Genomic DNA, 21,369 nt, shown 5'->3' with positions numbered 1-21,369 from the left:
ACAAGTGTTTTTATTTAATTTTTAAATGCATTTTATTTCAATTCTTGAATACATGCTCTAGAATAAAATAGTTTCAAAATGTCAACACTGCCCACTTTCCGTGTGCAAAACAAGGATGCAAGTTTACGGATACTGTATGTCGAAAGCAACTCTTTTCTTTTCTATAACTAGCAACTATTCTATTCTATTTTATTCTTTCCCACTGGAAATTATTGAGAGAGCTAGGCTTTCAGGTTAGCCTAAAAATTGACATCAAGACTGAACTGCTTTAGAACTCCTCCAAGCTAACATTCATGTAAATATAATCATTTTAACAACTCTAATATTTAAATGATTGTTTCCTTTCCATGAACATAATGGATGAAAGATAATTCTCTTTTAACCCTTTGTAACAGGGTTGAAATGGGAAAGGAGGAGGTGGGAACCGGCTGAACAATCAAAGTAATATTTTAACAATTAGATATATTTTAACTTAAACAAAAAGACACAAAAACATAAATGCACACATGGCAACTGCATGTGGCTCTTTCTCTCCCGAACTGCCGCATTCTGCTGCACTTATCCCTCTCCTCGGCTGCCCTTCTGGCCCCGCCTCTCTAGGGCTGAGGAGGGGGACAAGAGGAGGGAAAAACAAAACAAAAAAAAAAGAGGAGAGGGAAAGGGCAAGGCGGAGCTACAGTGAGAGAGAGAGAGGAGAGAGAGAAAAAAAAACTTGCTCGCCGGTTCCCAGACATGCCGTCGCCTGGTCCTCGATCACTCCTCCATACTCTGGTGGATGACAGCCACTCCTCTCCGGACGGACTGGAGCCAGTCCTCCGACCCCTGGTGGATAGAATGCCCCTCCGCGTTTTGGTGGGCGGTAGGGAACTCCTCCGCCCCTGGCAGCGGCTCGACCGCTCCAGGTGGCCGGCATCGAGCCCTTCGCGGATGGCAGCCTTTCCTCCACGTCCGAGCCAGTCCTCCGACCCCTGGCGGATGGAACGCTCCTCCGCATTTTAGCGGCCGGTAGGGAACTCCTCCACCCCTGGCAGCGGCTCCACCACTCCAGGTGGCCGGCATCGAGCCCTTCCTCCCCTCGCGGACGGCGGACGTTCTTCCACGTCCAGGCGGCTGGCAGTGACTACTGGCTGCTCCTTTGGGTGGATGGCAGTGGTGAGGACTCCACGACAGCACATCCCTCCTCCTTCCCGGGCTTCGGCACCAATGTAACAGCTTTGTTACACTTGTGATCCCGGTCAAAAATGACCGGCCATTGGAAATGAATTGATTAGACTACAAAATACAGAAATATTAAGTGTTCAGGAGCATCCCAATCCTTTAGATGCCCTTTTGTGCATCGTCTTTCCATGTACACTCCATGAGGAATATTTTAAGGTCTACTTATCATATTATGTTGTGTTTGGGCTCGTTTGAATCAGGATAGTCTGCTGTAAGTTACAATATGTCATCGTCTATGTTTTATGTATGTTTCAGGAAGTAATAAGGAAAAACGTGTCAAAACGCCACTCCTGTTTATTATATTTATTTGTGTCTGTGGTAATTTTATACACTAATACTCATTGCAGTTTGACCTCTGAGTAAAACAAATTTTCTCATGGCATTCTACTTATTGAGACCTTTCCAACAATATATGACACATGGCTATCTCATCTTTTTATGGTTTTACCAACTCTGAATATTATTGTTGTGATAACAACAGTGGTGTGGTGGTGGCATAGTGGGCTAAAGCACATAACTGGTAATCAGAAGGTTGCTGACTCAATCCCCACAGCCACCACGAGGAGGTTACCCCATGTGACTCTACCCTCCCTAGCAGCTGGGCCAATTTGGTTGCTTAGGAGACCTGGCTGGAGTCACTCAGCACACCCTGGATTTGAACTCACGACTCCAGGGGTGGTAGTCAGCGTCAATTCTCGCTGAGCTACCCAGGCCCCAAGCAAGTGGTTATTAATTTATTATGTATTTATTAATTTATTTTTTCTGCAGGGAGTGCCCCCTTACTGGCCGGGTATAAGCTCAGTTCCATTAATCCTTCTATCAATAAAAAAATATATATATATATTTTTTTTAAATATATTCAAAAAATAAGTACAAAAGCTGTCATAATTACTAAAAAAGAAGTTGATAAAAAGATCTGATGCAATATCTTGTGATAATATATGCAATATGAGAGATTTATAAACAATTTTAGTGAGCCGGTCATTTTTGACCGGGAACACAAAATATGTTAGCACAAAACGAACACAACACAAGGGTTAAAGAGAAAACAAGGCTTTGACATCACATACTTACACTTGCGCTCATCTTTTAATGACTTGAGAGACTTTACAGTGCATTCAGGGGAATTTTTAGGTAGTGAAAATGTCAGTGCACTGGAACAATTTTGCGATTGGCACAGCCCTAGAAATGGCCGACTCCCTAGTCAGCGCCCTGACTACTCAACTAGAGAGCTGATTGAGATGCATCTATGTGCATTTGTGTATGTGCTGTAGAATGTTTCACTCACAGCACTGTGTTCCTGGTACAGATAATGGTTTCTCCTGAACCGCCTGATAAGAATACTGCAACACACACACACACACACACACACACACATTAAAACCATTAAATTTATAAAATATTGCCAGATGAACTTTTATTTAAAGGCAATGAGCACTATTGAGGATGACAGCAGTGAGAGAGCACAGACTCACATCCTGGTCTCGCATAGCATTGAGCTGCTCCAGTTTTTTCGCCCAGTATCGAGCCTCTTCTTCTGGGATATCTATGGGGGGAACACACACACACACAATAGTAGTCTTAGCCTCAGACGGCATGCCCATTGACTGCCTACAGACTATTCACAGCCCATCTGATGCATATTGCATAAACGTGTCAAAAGCTTTTCTAAAATTACAAGCTCCAATCCGAGTTTTGTTTCGTCAGAATAAGATGCAATGAAGACCAGACTCTATGCTGATAGTCAGAGGTTATCTTTTGTCTCCAACAGCATATCCACAGAGTGAAGAAAAGGTACTTTGTATCAACTGGACAGATTTCAGTGTAAAGGTGCAGTTCTGCTGAACACAGTCTTTTAGAGAACAACACCTCATTCATTCAGAGCTCAGACACAGCAGTTAGTCTAGTCGCTGCATTTGGGCTCATCTTTTGCCTTCAAAGGTGTTTCTGACGCTACAATATTTCAAGCTATCCAAAACCACCTACCTCTGACTAGAAATAGCGAATAGCTAATCATAGTTAATGAGTGTGACATAAATAAGGTGACTGGCTATTTAAAAAAAGGACAAGCCCTTTGATACATTCCAATCAAACTCCTGTTTGGAAATACACTATATTGCCAAAAGTATTTGCTCATCTGCCTTTAGACGCATATGAACTTAAGTGACATCCCATTCTTAATCTATAGGGTTTAATATGACGTCGGCCCACCCTTTGCAGCTATAACAGCTTCAACTCTTCTGGGAAGGCTTTCCACAAGGTTTAGGAGTGTGTTTATGGGAATTTTTGACCATTCTTCCAGAAGCGCATTTGTGAGGTCAGACACTGATGTTGGACGAGAAGGCCTGGCTCGCAGTCTTCGCTCTAATTCATCCCAAAGGTGCTCTATCGGGTTGAGGTCAGGACTCTGTGCAGGCCAGTCAAGTTCTTCCACACCAAACTCACTCATCCATGTCTTTATGGACCTTGTTTGTGCACTGGTGCGCAGTCATGTTGGAACAGGAAGGGGCCATCCCCAAACTGTTCCCACAAAGTTGGGAGCATGGAATTGTCCAAAATCTCTTGGTATGCTGAAGCATTCAGAGTTCCTTTCACTGGAACTAAGGGGCCAAGCCCAGCTCCTGAAAAACAACCCCACACCATAATCCCCCCTCCACCAAACTTCACAGTTGGCACAATGCAGTCAGACAAGTACCGTTCTCCTGGCAACCGCCAAACCCAGACTCGTCCATCAGATTGCCAGATGGAGAAGCGTGATTCGTCACTCCAGAGAACGCATCTCCACTGCTCTAGAGTCCAGTGTCGGAGTGCTTTACACCACTGCATCCAACGCTTTGCATTGCACTTGGTGATGTATGGCTTGGATGCAGCTGCTCGGCCATGGAAACCCATTCCATGAAGCTCTCTACGCACTGTTCTTGAGCTAATCTGAAGGCCACATGAACTTTGGAGGTCTGTAGCGATTGACTCTGCAGAAAGTTGGCGACCTCTGCGCACTATGCGCCTCAGAATATGCTGACCCTGCTCTGTCATTTTACGTGGCCTACCACTTTGTGGCTGAGTTGCTGTCATTCCCAATCACTTCCACTTTGTTATAATACCACTGACAGTTGACTGTGGAATATTTAGTAGCGAGGAAATTTCACGACTGGACTTGTTGCACAGGTGGCATCCTATCACAGTACCACGCTGGAATTCACTGAGCTCCTGAGAGCGGCCCATTCTTTCACAAATGTTTGTAGAAGCAATCTGCATGCCTAGGTGCTTCATTTTATACACCTGTGACCATGGAAGTGATTAGAACACCTGAATTCAATTATTTGGATGGGTGAGCGAATACTTTTGGCAATATAGTGTACATCACAGGAAAGAAAACTGCAATCGTCAAACCTATTTTATTGGGTCTTTAAACATCATATATACATGTCAGATTTAAAAGCTGAATATTTTGCATAGTATTAGGGGAAGGGGCATTCTCCTTCTGCAGAGCATTTCAATGGACGACATTTTTTTAAAGGTGCTAGAGCAAGAGATGATGTACTTTTTTTCGAACTCACGACTCCAGGTGTGGTAGTAAGCATCAATACTCGCTAAGCTACACAGGCCCCCAAGACTGTACTTTTTAAAAAATTTTGCTATCAGAGGCTTTATATGGAGTTATGATGAAAATAAGGTGCATTTCAAACTGTTCTGAGACCAGTGCAGACAGACAGCACACTGGAGGTTAAGTCATTCACTAAATAGGGAGCAAGGGAGCATCCTATATCTCTCTATGCAGCTAAGTGCATTCACTCCTAAAATCAGATCAAAAGTTCAGTTTCAGGCTGCAGATGATGTTTGTACTGTAGTAGTTTCATTGCATTCTTCACATAAATTGGGACATATAGCCTTTAATGAATGTCTGAACTGAGCACTTTCAGGGTATTTTGTAAATCGCTTGCACGTTTTCATTCTTTTAATCTTAGAAAAAAACAGTTCCACAAATGTTGGCAGGGGGTGTTTGCGCTGCAAAGATGTTTGCCGATCATAACACAGTGGGCGTGTATATTGAAGTCTTAAAGACGGCAGCGCAGAAAACTGAGCGTTTCAAACAGAGGGCCAGAGACAGGGTGGAAAAAGGTTATTTAATACTATCTTATGACTGGTTTTTTTTTTTTTTGTGCAGAAACCTTTACTTACATTATAAGTGATCAACCTTTTGTAGCACACTAGAGTACAGATGACCTCAAAGTTAATAGACATGAACTAACACATTTTTTATTTCATGGGGTGTTTAAGGAAGCTGTATTTTTGAGGTTATTGGTGTAATGAGTGTGTGCTCACCCAGCGGCAATTCAAAGCGAGTGTCCAGAAGAACGCGGTGGAATGTTGGATCTTTGGTTCCACAGATTTCATTATCCGCCATAATGACCTGAGAATCAAGAGTCAGCCATTCACCGGGTCCATCCTGAAACACACACACACACTGGTTTCACTATATTAGTGAGGACATCTCATATACGCAATTGTTTTTACATTGAGGAGATTAGATTTGCAAAACCTTAACCCTACCCCTACCCCTAAACCTAACCTATCGTCAGTGATATTACTGATGCAAATATGATGAGAAAATAATAATACGGCAAGATATTAACAATACACTATCATTCTTTTTTTTTTTTTAATAAAAAAATATTAGTTTCAAATAATCTACCGGTAGTCATAGTATGTTGGGTAGGGGTTAATTACCTCACCCAAACACATCCTACAATTGTGACATTAATCAGCTATATCCTCAAAATAATCATAATATTACTATTAACATCTGCACAGACAATGAAGCCAACGAACAGCTGAACTTGAACTAAGTTACACGCTAGTCAGAATGCAACACGTAACGCAATACCCTAAACTGTTTAAATCAGAATCAGAATCAGAATGAGCTTTATTGCCAAGTACGTATGCTTACACATACAAGGAATTTGTCTTGGTGAGAGAAGCTACCAGTGCACAAACAACAACAAGACAGAGATAATAATAAAAAATAGAATAAAAATAAAAAAGCGAAAATGTGTCGAATTCACAGCATAGTCACTTCTAAAGGTAGCTCATACTTTAGTATATTCATTATAAGCTATTATTTCAGGAGCTTGGGTTTTCAGGACAGTTTTCTCATGTTGTTAAATCTTACATATTAAACATATTAATCTTTATTATGCTTGATACATTATGTACATACTGTATGTAGCACAGAGGAGGGCAGGGCCGGGCCAGAATGACGCACGCCCGGACCCCAGTCAGCCTGATGAGGCGAGCGAGGGATAAAGGCGACCGGAGACGGCAGTTCAAGAGAGAGAGAGAACTACAGGCAGCTGCCCTCCAGGTGTTTATGTTTGTGTGTTTTTGTTTAAGTTTATCATTAAACTTTATTTATATTGTCAAGTCGGTTCTCGCCTCCTCCTTTCCCTTATAACCCCTTTACAACATAGTTGTCAAAAGACAAAAATTATGACTAAAATAAAAAAACGGAAAATTAACCAGCCTGATCTCTATTGAATATTACGTGACTGCGGTTACATTTTTACTAAACTAAATTACATGCTTCATAACACATTTCACTGCAGTTTCCCAGTAAAATGTCCATCAGGGGGCGCCAAAAGCGAGTGAAATGGTATCGTAATCAGACGATTTTTTTCAAAATGTCAATTTAAATCCAACCGATAGTTCTAAAAGCAAATGAGAGGTAAACAAAACAGACACCCGTACCCTAAAACAACACCTAAACCTAACCTATAGTGTTTAAAAAGCTTCTATGACACTTTTGTCTCACGTGTCAGCTAGCGTGCTTGTCTGGGCTCGAACCTCGGTCTTCCGAAGCTAAGTCCAACCCTATATCAGGTGAGCAACCGCTGAAGCTAAACACACTGGAATAAATGTGTAAATGTAGGCGTGTCTGTAATACAAGCGTTAAAATGTGTCATTTTTCAAATGGTGCGTTAGAGTAAAAGTGCTTCGATATCATAACATACTGCAGCAGTGTGTGAGTAACAGTGCAAAAAACAAGTGCTTATAAAGTCATAAACAGCTGTTGTAGTTGTGATTTGTGTGAAAGCGAATAAAACGTACAGTTGTTGTAGCACCTCTTGGGCTCTATTTTCGCGAGTGCGCAAAGAAACATCTTATCCAATTTTCATGCCAGCGCACGAAATGTAAATGTAAATGAAGTGGTGCAAAGCACAGTTTGCTGTTTTCCTGAGAAATAGGTTGTCGTGCTAAAACGTTTCAATACCACCTCTTAACTCAGCGCAAAGTTCAAATTCAGTTCCTGCATTTGTAGTTTGGAAATTTCACCAGCAGGTGATAATAAAGTTCAAGTCCAAATTCTAAAAATACAGAACAGGTAATCGCTTGAGATTTGTATTAAAGTTTCTAGAGGTCATGGTTTATTTTTTCTATTATTTTTATTATTATTATTATTGTACACTGGCGGCCAAAAGTTTGGAATAATGTACAGATTTTGTTCTTATGGAAAGAAATTGGTACCTTTATTCACCCAAGTGGCATTCAGCTGATCACAATGTATAGTCAGGACATTAATAATGTGAAAAATTACTATTACAATTTGAAAAAATCCTCCACGTGCAGCAATGACAGCTTTGCAGATCCTTGTTATTCTAGCTGTCAGTTTGTACAGATACTCAGGTGACATTTCACCCCACACTTCCTGTAGCACTTGTCATAGATGTGACTGTCTTGTCGGGCACTTCTCACGCACCTTACAGTCTAACTGATCCCACAAAAGCTCAATGGGGTTAAGATCCATAACACTCTTTTCCAATTATCTGTTGTCCAATGTCTGTGTTTCTTTGCCCACTCGAACCTTTTCTTTTTGTTTTTCTGTTTCAAAAGTGTCTTTTTCTTTGCAATTCTTCCCATAAGGCCTGCACCCCTGAGTCTTCTCTTTACTGTTGTACATGAAACTGGTGTTGAGTGGGTAGAATTCAATGAAGCTGTCAGCTGAGGACATGTGAGGCGTCTATTTCTCAAACTAGAGACTCTGATGTACTTATCCTCTTGTTTAGTTGTACATCTGGTCTTCCACATCTCTTTCTGTCCTTGTTAGAGTCAGTTGTCCTTTGTGTTTGAAGACTGTAGTGTACACCTTTGTATGAAATCTTTTCAAGCATTGTATAGCCTTCATTCCTGAAAACAATGATTGACTGACGAGTTTCTAGAGAAAGCTGTTTCTTTTTTGTCATTTTTGACCTAATATTGACCTTAAGACATGCCAGTCTATTGCATACTGTGGCAACTCAAAAACAAACACAAAGACAATGTTAAGCTTCATTTAATGAACCAAATATCTTTCAGCTGTGTTTGATATAATGGCAAGTGATTTTCTAGTATCAAATGATCAATTTATCATGATTACTCAAGGATAAGGTGTTGGAGTGATGGCTGCTGTCTAGATTTGATCAAAAATGACTTTTTTCAAATAGTGATGGTGCTGTTTTTTACATCAGTAATGTCCTGACTATACTTTATGATCAGCTGAACGCCATTTTGGTGAATTAAAGTACCAATTTCCTTCCGAAACAACAAAATTTCGCCAAACACACTTGCGCACAGTTTGCAAAAATGTAGTTATAGTAACATTCATTCTATGAGACTAGGTTGCAATTAACACGTATATCAGTTGATTTAAAGTAAAACATTATTTGGCAGATTTATGAGCCTTGAGATCATTGAAAATGTCATCAAAAGTTGGTTTTCATGAAATGAGGACATTTAAAAAAAATAAATAAAACTGCCGTTCACAAGTAAAGCCAAACCAGTACTTTTGAATTTTATTACAGATCTACACCATGTGTTGAATTACAGACTCCTCAAACACATATTTAATATACCGTTTTATTTTTTTAAATATACCTAAACTGTTAGCTAGCTCTCCGGTGTTGTCTTATTATATAAAACATTTTTTACGATTCACACATTTCAATTTTTATAAAAAAATTCCATTAAATTAAATTGAGTAATCTTTAACAAAATAAAATAAAAAAACGTAGTTTTATTAATTTAATTTAGTAAAAAATTACACAATTTAATTTGATGGAATTTTGTTATGAACCTGAAATGCTACCCATGATTGTGAAGGGAAACGATCCACCAATCTAGGAAATCACATACAACAAAGTGTGCAAAAAAGACCTCGGCAGCGACCGCACACTCTCAAACTCTTTTTTTTATACATCTGCTAAAATCTGAATATTTTTGCAATAAAATGTACATATATTGTTTCTATTCTTATAACCAATTTTAAATGAAGTATTTTTCCATTGTTTTTAATTCGATTACGTCATTGGCAATACTTCATGGGATAATAAATGTATTCCCTCATTAAACTCGTTAAATACGCAGTCTTATAACTTTGTCTTTTTGTCTGGTTTTCAAATACTTTTTTGCTTCAAATCAAAGTTTGTAATGTTGTGATTCACCTCGGAGCTGGTTGGTTTGGTTTATGGTTTACAATTATTTTATTAATAATTTTATATTTACGTATCTTATTGAAACAATAGTTAGCTTTAGTATAGCCCAACCCTATTGGCCAGTACTGACCTCGTTCGATTGGCGAATATTCTGCAGTGGAATCCAAACGGTGCCGACCATTGTGTCCCAGATCAGTCCTTTATTCCACACCTCCACGGTAAGACCCAGATCCAACCGATTTATCTCACTACAGAGAAAGAGAGTGAGAGTAACAAGACAGAACAAACATTAGACGAGGAAAAATACAGGCGTCAATGCACTACATCTGAGTAAACAGCTGAATGAACAAATAAATTGGAAGAATGGATGAAAAAGGCTGCTTGTAATTTGTAAATCTCATAAAGACAAAGAGCTCCTCTGAATGGGGAGAAAAAAGCTTTTATTGCATTCAACATAAACGGCTTCTTACAAAACCAGGCACGAAGAGCGCACTAACCGAGAGCTGCGTGAGCGAAGAGCTTAATTAAAGTCAAGATCTAATGTTTAGTTATTTACCGAGAGAAATTTGCATTTGTACTTTATCTGGCTTGACTGTTGGCACCACACAAGAGGAGGTTTTGAGAGTACAATTACATCACTTCAAAATGTAAATAAATAGAAAACAAGGGGCCTGGGTAGCTCAGCGTGTAAAGATGTTGACTACCACCCCTGGAGTCGTGAATTTGAATCCAGGGCATGCTGAGTGACTCCAGTCAGGTCTCCTAAGCAACCAAATTGGCCCGGTTGCTAGGGAGGGTAGAGTCACATGGGGTAACCTCCTCGTGGTCGCTATAATGTGGTTCTCGCTCTCGGTGGGGCGCGTGGTGAGTTGTGCATGGATGCCGTGAAGCCTCCACACGCGCTATGTCTCCGCGGTAACGCGGAGGCAACTGAGATTCGTCCTCCTCCACCCGGATTGAGGCGAGTCACTACGCCACCACGAGGACTTAGAGCGCATTGGGAATTGGGCATTCCAGTTTGGGGAGAAAAAGGGAGAAAATTCCCCAAAATAAAAAAAAATAAAAAATAAAAATAAAAATAAATAGAAAACAAAATATGCCCAAAATATTCTGAAACGTAATCCTGTACTGATTACAAATTGCACGACTAAAATTGTAACCAGTAACGTAATCTTTTGGACTTTTTGTAATCTTTTGCTTTTTAGGTCATCTAATCTGATTATGTTTTTATTACTTATAGCATGTTTTGCTAAATCTAATCATTATTTTATAAAATTATTATTATTTCTATTAAAACCAATTCACACTCTTTTTATTAAACATTTGTAAAGATAAAATTAACAGCAACTTGCTATTTGTCAGTCGCTGTATTAAAAAAGGTACACCAAAAGGGAAAAACTAACAGTATGTTGATTACATGCAATCATTTTTTAATTTTAAGAGAGTTTATAGCCTATCTAGGAATAGGGATTGGACTATTATCTATCTAGGGATTGGAATATTATACTATTATTGAAATCAATAATGAGTGAATGTCTCTCGATATGTTGTAGGGATGAAAGATTTCTACCTCCTCATAATTATTCATGAGGAGGCATGGCCTTAATCTATGACAGGCGCTTTTTCTGACATCCTGAAGCATGGACTGAAGTGAAAAAGAACGAAGTTGCATGTGATCGACACATCTGAGATGTTTGTTTGCAGCGTGTTTTTACCGAAGAGCGTCTAATTGAGGACAGGTGTGCGTAAATGTACTATTGCCAATGCAAAAGTTTATTAGGATTCTTGAGTTTGGATGTGGTGTCTTTTTAAATGCATATTATTTTTGTAAGGTAAAGATTACAGATTAATAGTGAATATGGACTTAAATATTGATCTGTTTCTCACCCACACCTCAGATCAGGCCGTAATGGATTATTCCAAGGTTTTTTTTGCATCTACTCAAGTTCGTAAACAGGTGAAAGTGAGCCAAACCACTCTGACAGTTTCGTGTGATTTCAACGTATACTTGTTGCAAGATACAAGTTAAGCTACATTGTTGCTAGTTCAGTTTGGTTTGAATTTGTGGAGAGAAAAAAATTAAACAGAATCGAGACTTCCTAAGGTACCCGCCGCTGCACCCACGAGCACAGCACTCACTATATCCAGCATATGTGTTGTCAGACATTATTATTCACTCCTTTTTAGAAAGTTGGCACAACCTGTCACGAATCGGTAGAGGCAAGACCCAAAAACAGAGTAAAAAAATAAAAAGCTTTATTAATACATAAATAAACAAAGGCAAATCTCAAACTACCCTGAAGGGGAAAAAAACGAGGTAAAGGATGGTAAAAACAAGGGGGGCTGGGCTGGAGCAAAAAGGAAAAAACACACAGGACTGACTGGACAGGGAACAGGACCAACTCCAACAAGGCTGAGGAACAAGACCAACGAACAAGACAAACTGGCACAGGACAGCACACACGAGGAGACTAAAATAGGGAGAGAAATCAAATGGGTTAACAAGCAGGGCAGGTGTGACTAATGAACTAATAATAAGCAAACAAGGAGGCGGGGCATGAAGCAAGACTGAGAGACACGTGGCAATACAGGAACAAAACAAAGCCACGTGCTCTCACAAAAGCGCAGACACCTGAATGGCACGAGCGCATATCGCCAAGACAATAGGCAACATGCAGTCATGCCAACCGACAGATAAAACGAGAGAATGCACGGCAATGCCTACAAAGCAGTGCCATGCATTCTCACACTAGACACAGCCTGAGCGTACATGGCAAGGCAAACACCACGCGATGCACGCGACAGGCGACAAATCGAGACAGGACACCTGTGCGAGCGTTCGGCCACACACAAACCCGACACCTCAGACCGAAGTGACCGAACCTCAGCAGAACATGAAGACAGCTCACGACCCGAGTGCAAGGCGCATTTTGCAATCGCGAGAGACAGACACAGATTATTGACTCGAGTGCATCCCGCCAAGGTGACGTAAGCGCAATACACTCACGCCAATACAGACAAGACATGGAACATGAGTGTCCGGATCCCGACACCAAAACTGAAACTGAGCCAGACAGGGAAGTCAGGATCCAGACACTGTGCGCCAGACATGAGACACGAGACTGACCGAAGAGTGCACGGCAGGGAAACCACAACCGAAACCGTGCGCTCACACAAAGACAGAAGACAAAACACAAGACAGACACAGAAAAATAATAATAAAGACTTACAGCACCTTTTAGAGAAAATCGACATAAATGTGTGTCATTAAAGAGGGCCCCATTCCTGTATTTTGCCTAGGGCCTCCAAATCACTAAATCTGCCCCTGTGCACACCTATCATATTGCTTCTGAAGACATGGATTAAACCACTGGAGTCGTATGGATTATTTTTATGCTGCCTTTATGTCCTTTTTGGAGCTTGAAAGTTTTGGATCCCATTGACTTGTATGGACAAAAACAACTCATACATTCTTCAAAAATATCTTAGTTTGTGTTCCTCAAAGATAGAAAGTCATATGAGTTTGAGACAACATTAGGATGGGTAAATGATGAGAGAATTGTCATTTTTGGGTGAGCTATTAAAGAAGAAGAAGTCTTTATTCTGTCACACATTATACATTTTTCATATATACAGTGACATTCTTTTTTTCACATATCCCAGCTAATCTGGGGTCAGAATGCAGGGTCAGCCATGATACGGTGCCCCTGGAGCAGATAGGGTCAAGGGCCTTGCTCAAGGGCCCAACAGTGGCATCTTGGTGGTGCTGGGGCTTGAACTGCCAACCTTCTGGTCAGTAACCCAGAGCCTTAACCGCTGAGCCACCACTGCCCACAAATTTATTTCTTTAAATAATCTTTAAGTTATTAGTGACACTTACATTTTATTCAAATGTGTGTGTGTGTGCGTGTGTGTGCGTGCACGCCCTGGGAATAAAACCTATGACAAGCACCATGCTCCACCAGTTAAGCTATAGATTGAGCACAGTACGGTCATGAGAAGAAACTGCTGTTGGTGTCCAGGAGAGCACAGGCAGGTTATTCCAGAACACAGCTCTCTATATCCGCACGCTGGTGTAAATATTAAAGTCACGTCATGTAGTAAAGAGCAGAGAGGAGAATCTCTTAATATTGTGTTACGTAAGAACAGTCGTGCTGCACCAGTTCAGACTCGATGAGATAGGAGATCTGTACGCTGTCCGTCATCAGAGAAAGAGAGCGCAGAGGAGGAATACAGAGGAATGAACGTGTGTGTGAGTGTGTTAGCGAATGAAGAGGCAAGATGTAGGAGACTAAAGTGAACATAAGCAGAATAAACAATGTTATAAAACAGAAGAAGAGGGGTGAGAGGGCAAAACCAGTGAGTAATCACAACATGAAAGGAACACCGGAATGAGTTCACAGACTGACAAGAAGCGTGATTCTCCACCTACAGTATAGGAAAAATAAAATCACAAATGAGATCTCTTTAATATCTCAATAGTTTCTTCTCAGATGTTTCTCCTGAGTGTCTCCTCTAGAGTTTCAGAAGAGAAATGATCCCATTTATATGCACACCAATACTCTGATTACTGCCAAAAATCAGCTTATTTAAAAAAAAATCAGACAAAGCAAGAAATCCGTGTTTACATGACATTTGAAATAATCGTGTTATTCTCTGCTTTTGACGTCAAATCATGAAGAGAAAAAACACTTCATAGCAACTACACAGTATAAAGTATTTGTAAAGCATTAGTTTATAGTTAATTGATCATTTATAATCATTTGCACAACACTGTTAATAGATTAATAGGCTATGTATTGTAGAAATAGTACATTATTTGTTAATATTCACTGTACAAACAATTAATTATTGTTTAATAAGTTAATATTTAAGCAGTTTGATATTGTTTTTTTATCCTTAGTAAACAACTTGTTAATCATATCAAACTAAAGTATATTCAGCTGATGCAAACCAGTGGTAAAGAAGTGTTTGAGAATATTAAGAAGGCATAAATCCACACAGTAGTTAATAAAGAAATTATATACATTTATATGTGTAATGAATTAGATATACATTTATGCACAATTCATGTGTTAATTACTGCTTAAGGAACACTTACTATTACAGCAATTAATTATTAATAAAGATAGTAATAAAGCACAGACTAATTAAGTATTTTGCATAATCTAAAGAGAGAAATACAATTGCCTAATTAAACATTTATTAAACATCCATTACTCTTAAAAGTTGTTTACTATTAGGATAAAAAACATTATCAATCTGATTGTATATACAGGTATATATATATATATATATATATATATATATATATGAACTTATTAAATAATAATAAATAGCAACAGTAAATATAAATGATTAACATACAGTACTATTTGTTTGTACTCTATTAATGTATTAACATAGGAACAACAACATAAAATCAACTAAAAAGTGCTTTCAAAATTGTTCCAAATTGGAGTAAATGATGATGAAGAATAGATTTAAACTTTTGACTTTTCAAATCGAATATTGTCTTGATCAAATTAATGGATAGAACGCTTCTGTTTCTCCAAACTCACGCCTGTAAGTCATCTATGATTTTAGTTCTTTAATTTTCCCATTCAATGGATGATGATTAGGCCTAACTGTAGCACAGTTTGTCTAAAAAATGTAGCACTCCAGCACGAGACGCTATAAAAACAGCAAGACGTGGTGCAATGTTCAAAGATATCAATGTAGCACAAGTTTCCATAGGGAAACAATTGAAGAATTGCGCGGACGGACGGAAAAACATTTTTGGTGTGAATGGCCCGAAACTGACAACCCGTGGGCCGGCTGTTGGATAGACCTGCCTTACACTGATAAAGGAAAGCCATTTAATGCGTTTACATGACCACACATGTTGTTGGCCTAATAAGCATGATCGGTGTAAGAATGTGCATGCGAAGTCTGCAATAAAAAGACTCAAACATTTCTCTGTTTGACTGTCCAAGAGCAAATGATCTGAGCTCTGCTATCCACATTCATTTTATAGCTCTTCACTCTTACTGTATGTCAGGGGTTCTCAACGGGGGTGGTCCCGCCCCCCCAGTGGGCGTTCAAAGGATGCCACGGGGTGCTGAGAGCAAATTAGTAGAGAGGGGGCGTTAGGTTACAACTGGGGGGCGTTTATCAGTCATATTAATCAAATCTATTGTCAAGTTCCTGTTGACAGTTAAAATGCATTAAAATGTTTATCTAGACTCCATTATATGGGTTGGTATGCATTTGTGATGTGTGTGATTCTGAAGTCTAGCGACACATCTGAAGTACCTGGTTTAGCAGCGTCAAATAGACAGGTGAAGTCACAACCTCCGCTAATGCACCTGTATGACTCTGTAGGTTGATTCAGCTCAATGGACAAAGCAGAGCGAGCACAAAGCAGGTGTGTTTTTAGAACGGATGACATTTTAACATGCAGGCATTGCTTTGTGTTGGTTCTGGTGAACGCGATATCCGGAAGCAGTGCCTCTGCACAACATTTCAGCACGAAATGTTGTTGAGGCACTCTTTAGAATTATTTCCCGAGTGGAGATTCTGAAAGAAACCCTCACTGATCAAGGCACTACGTTTATGTCATGTACACTATGCGAACTGTACAAATTATTGGGTAAATCGATTCAGACCAGCGTTAACCACCCCCAAATGGACGGCTTGGTCGAACGATTTAATCGGACCCTAAAGAATATGATTCGTAAGTTCGTGCATGAAGACACTCGAAATTGGGACAAGTGGCTCGAGTCCCTATTATTTGCAGTTCGAGAGGTCCCGCAAGCCTCAACGGGGTTCTCACCATTTGAATTATTGTAAGGGAGTCGGCCACGCGGCGTGCTCAATGTCCTACAGGGAAATTGGGAGGAGGGACCTTCAAACACCAAAAACAAAGTTCAATATGTTCTTGATCTGAGAGCAAATCTCCACACACTGGGGCAATTAACACAGGAGAATTTGCTCCAGGTTCAAGAACATCAAAGCCGGCTGTATAATAGGGGTACTCGGCTATGGGAATTTACACTGGAAGATAAAGTCCTTGTATTGCTCCCCACATAGGGCTTTAAATTATTAGCCAAGTGGCAAGGACCCATGAGGTTACACCATGAGTTGGGGAAGTCGATTATGAGGTTAAACGAATGGACAGAGGTGGAGCACGTCAGATTTACCACCTCAATCTCCTTAAACCATGGAGAGAAGCGGTCCCCGTGACCTTGGCAACAGTGGTTCCAGAAAGGGAGGAACTCGGTCCGGAGGTGAACTTAAAAGCCACCAATCAAGTCACCCAGGTCACTTGCGGTGGCCACCTCTCACCATCACAAGTCATGGAGGTTGCCAGGTTGCAAAGAGAATTCTCAGATGTGTTCTCGCCTCTTCCCGGTTGTACGAATCTCATAGAGCACCATATCGAAACGACCCCAGGGGTAGTGGTATGCAGTCGTCCCTCCCAATTACCCAAGCACAAAACAAGAAGTGATTTGGGAAGAATTAAAGGCCATGCTAGATATGGGGGTAATATAAGAACCCCACAGTGACTGGGCCAACCCAGTGGTGCTGGTTCTGAAGAGTGATGGCTCGGTCCAGTTCTGTGTGGATTATAGAAAAGTCAATGTGGTGTCTAAGTTTGATGCGTACCCAATGCCTCGGATTGATGAACTGCTCGATCAATTAGGCGCGACTCGCTTTTATTCGACACTGGAATAAACAAAGGGATATTGGCAGATTCCCTTAACTCCCATGTCCTGTGAGAAAACAACATTTTCCACACCGTTCGGATTACACCAATTCGTGATGCTTCCGTTCGGTTTGTTCGGGGCCCTGGCTACTTTTCAGTGGCTCATGGACAGAATCCTCAGACCGCATGCTGCTTACACCACTGCCTATCTGGCTGATATCATTATTTACATTAATATTTACGACTGGCAGAGGACCAGCAGCATCTGAGGGCTGTCCTGAGGTCGTTGAGATGAGCAGGACTCACGGCGAACCCAAAGAAGCGCGCAATTGGGTGGGTGGAAGTACGGTATCTGGGCTTCCACTTGGGTCACAGGCAGGTGCGACCCCAAATTGATAAAACTGCAGCAATTGCAGCCTGCCCAAGACCTAAGACCAAAAAAGAGGTGAGACAGTTCCTGGGGCTGGCTATTATCGCAGGTTTGTGCCTAATTATTCGACCATCACTAGCCCGCTAACTGATCTGACTAAAAAGGGGCACCAGATAGGTCCAGTGGACAGAGCCGTGTTCAGTGCTTTCACCCTCTGTTCGGACCACGCCCCACTCCAGAGGCTCCATCGCATGAAAGATGCCAATGCACGGATCACTCATTGGTATCTAGCTCTCCAGACTTTTAGGTTTAAGTGACAGGCCGGATGGCTCTGCGGCCTGAGTCAGGCGATGGGTGTATGTGGTGATGGGGGTGTGACTGAGCAACATCTGTGGAGAGCGAGGCCGGGAGAGTGAAAACGGTAAGGATTGACACCTGTGAGAAATTATCTCTAACAGCTGTTTGTGTTCACATTGAGAGCTGAGAGGGATAAAAGGGGCAATCCAAACCGCCGGAGGGGAGAGAGAGCGATGCACGCAGCAGTCTTGTGTGTGTGTGATGTTTGTGCTGAAAAACAAACATTTGTGTAGAATGCTGAAAAGCATTGTAAATAAAAGATTTACATCGACTGTTTACCTGGTCACCGCTTCCTCCTTCATGAGAGAGCAAGTGATCTGTCACAGATACATTAGGGGAGTGAGGGAATATAATTAATTTTTGTTACAACTTATAAATGTTTATATTTTGTATTTATTGTTTTTACTTGTTTTTTTTATTTTTTTTACTGTGTTTAGAGTAGGCCTTCTGTTTATAATTAAAAAAATGTCATAATTTGTTTTATAGAAATCGTGTTACATCTAACCACGGTAGTGCAGAAGATCCATGCTTCCAATTTGTCACCAGCTGTAGAAGAAGAGCCTGAACTCAGCAGGAATATATAATGAGAGCACACACAGCTGTGTGTGTGTGTGTGTGTGTGTGTGTGTGTGTGTGAGAGAGAGAGAGAGAGAGAGAGAGAGAGAGTCATGTGGATAATAGAGAAATAGTGTCTAAATTAAGACTGACCAGAACAAGTGAGGAGAACAAAAGTGGAGTGGAGAGAATGAAAAGATGAAGAAAAAGGGATCAGGGAAAGAAAGCAGAATTAAAGGGACACTAAGTTAAAAAGCGAGGTAAGCGAAGCGAAAATGGACAGAAATACTGTGAAGGACTCACAACATGAAGTCTTGCTCCCAGCTGGGCTGGCTGCCCCGTACGGCGATGGTCGTACTCTTAACATTCTGCACTTTTAGAGTCACGTACGTGTTGTATTTCTCTGCAAAAGCAAAATGAATTGGGGATTACCATCCATAACATCCATACAGTGCCCTTAAAAGTATTTTAAACTGAAGTGTGTGCTCTCAGTGCCACCAAATGGAATTGGAAAAATAAACATTGTTTTCAGACAGCTTTCCTGAACATTCCCCCAATCTGCTATTGGTCGGAAAAACAGATAGTCCCACCACAAACTCACACCATTGGCTGAGTCAATGTTACTGTGTCTGGCAAATGTTTAAATATTTTTAGGTGGAAATTAACTAAGAATTAATTGCACACGGTAAAAGCAGCGTTTATTAGCTAAAGTAACTATGTAACTATGCAGATCAGACAACAGTGCAAATGTGCACACAAAATCTGTGCTGAACGCAATTTGCACAGAGCAATTCTGGTTCTGAGCAGAGGATGATCTGGACTGTACAGCGTCACTGCCCTACTGTGATCCAGACACCTGAATCATCTCTTTAACATGCCGAAAATGCACTCCACTGCACCGTGCACGTGGATAAATGCCGGGTTATAATGCTCTTCTCCATCTTTTGATCATTATGTGACAAATCACTGCTGCCATTGTCAGAAAATGTACACAAAGATCTTTTTTAAATAAAATTCAATATTACTGCCCGCTTTCCTCTGCCAGTAATAGCACCATTAAATTTGCAAATAGCACAGAGTTTTTGAATAAAGGGTGATTGATAATGAGCCTAATTTACATAGAAAGGAGGCGTTTGTGCACCAGAAAGGAGTGATAATGACTTATTTCATCAACTCAAGACGCTCCTGCTTAAACATGATTGCAGGTGGTTAGTGAATAAGACAGTATTTTTGCATTAAAATACAACATGCAAAAGTGGCACAACAATTTAGTGAAATTTCCCCACAGAGTTTACCATTTTTTTCGAGGAAATTACCTACAAATGGCTTATTTATAGCTGTTTCTGCATATTAGGCTGAGATAGGAGAAAGTATTTTAACACCGTAAAAAATTACACTCTTCAGCTTTATGTCATACTTAAAAAGGTCTGAATGCCATGACATTAGATAACCAAATATCAAAGCACACACAAAAATGTTCACAAAAAGAAGTATGTTAGTTTGAAATGACAAAACAATTGATATAGTGTTCACATAGAAGATATAAACATGTATGGTGATACTTTGTGGTTTTGAAAACAATAAATACAAAAATACCGGTTCATAGTTAATTTAAGTTGTGTTGGTCTGTACTTACCCTGAGGTCCATCATAGCTGGCCTTCTTCACTGCAGAACACAAACACAGAGGAGCAGCTGTTAGTATCTGACAAGTAATGGGCAAATAAAATAAAGTTCAACGTGTTCGTGGGGCAAACGCTGCAGGACAAGTTACATGCTTAATACTGTATGGTTAGTGATTTGAACATATCTCTAACCCTTAGTTTAAGCAATAGTAGTGATGCTTCACTTCGCAAACACCACTATCAAACCACCTTGATCTTGGCTGTTTGGCGTTCTGACTTCAAAAAGCTGCTTTATTTGGTGTTCTTATAGAGCAAACACTTACACACAAATTGCATTCAAAGAAAGCAGAAATTGTGCATTGTAGATTCGCTTATAGAAGTTCGCTCTCTTTTTCTCTGCAGTGTACTGTCAGATGTGTGACATGTATGCCCATGCATTACTGATGCCAGCTGTAGCCCATGGCATGCAGTGCAAAGGTGCATTAATATTCAAACCTTCTCTGTACCCTCCATCCATCCCCACCCCACCTCACCCCAAGCTCATCTTCTCTCTTCTTCCCTCTCATCTCCCTGGAGCGGCCAATAAAACAGGAAGTGACTGTGTTTGAAAGCCCTGAGTCAGCTGGAATCTACGGGCACACACCTACATATGCTGATCCTTTAATAAATGCTTCATGTGGTTTTCATCTACACTCTAATAGTTGCAGCATCAGACCGTTCATAGGCCACTTACTGTCCGTCTGATGCATATTCTACTTGAATGGGTAAAGACTGAAATCTCTGAAAGTGTTGATCAAAATTACAAGCAAATAACATATTTTATATCAGCAATAGAATCTGACAACGATCATATCATGAATTGTGTTTAAGCTCGGATCACGCAAAAAAATCCCTGCAATTTTTCAGGCTGGTCCAGCTAATGCACATTCATTCTCAATGTCTCAAAAGGTATCAAAAAGGCGACTGGCTTTATTAAATGTAAAACATGACTTAAAACATGACTTCCATTCCTACAGCCGCCATATTCAGCGTTATGTTTTCTCCTATTCATAAGTATACCAGTGACTTGTCTCATTCTATACAGCCTCAGAATA

The 21,369-nt window shown here is 40.4% G+C and overlaps 1 protein-coding gene across 1 annotated transcript in view; it reads right to left on the bottom strand.

Moving 5' to 3' along the window:
* Nucleotides 1–21,024, bottom strand: part of LOC127441231 (protein unc-13 homolog A-like) — an 82,708-nt gene extending 61,684 nt beyond the window's left edge. Inside the window, exons 1-7 of the mRNA XM_051698403.1 lie at nucleotides 21,009–21,024; nucleotides 20,289–20,318; nucleotides 18,956–19,055; nucleotides 9,814–9,931; nucleotides 5,542–5,665; nucleotides 2,694–2,764; nucleotides 2,507–2,561 (exon numbers count right to left, since the gene is read on the bottom strand). Coding sequence (XP_051554363.1) covers nucleotides 2,507–2,561; nucleotides 2,694–2,764; nucleotides 5,542–5,665; nucleotides 9,814–9,931; nucleotides 18,956–19,055; nucleotides 20,289–20,318; nucleotides 21,009–21,024 — 514 coding nt within the window. The remainder of the gene's footprint in view (nucleotides 1–2,506; nucleotides 2,562–2,693; nucleotides 2,765–5,541; nucleotides 5,666–9,813; nucleotides 9,932–18,955; nucleotides 19,056–20,288; nucleotides 20,319–21,008) is intronic.
* Between the last annotated feature and the right edge of the window lie 345 nt (nucleotides 21,025–21,369).

The sequence above is a fragment of the Myxocyprinus asiaticus genome, chromosome 5 (genome assembly GCF_019703515.2).
Source record: "Myxocyprinus asiaticus isolate MX2 ecotype Aquarium Trade chromosome 5, UBuf_Myxa_2, whole genome shotgun sequence".
Taxonomy (NCBI): Eukaryota; Metazoa; Chordata; class Actinopteri; order Cypriniformes; family Catostomidae; genus Myxocyprinus; species Myxocyprinus asiaticus.
The sequence above is the reverse complement of the archived record's forward strand: the minus strand, read 5'-3'. Positions and strand labels throughout refer to the sequence as shown.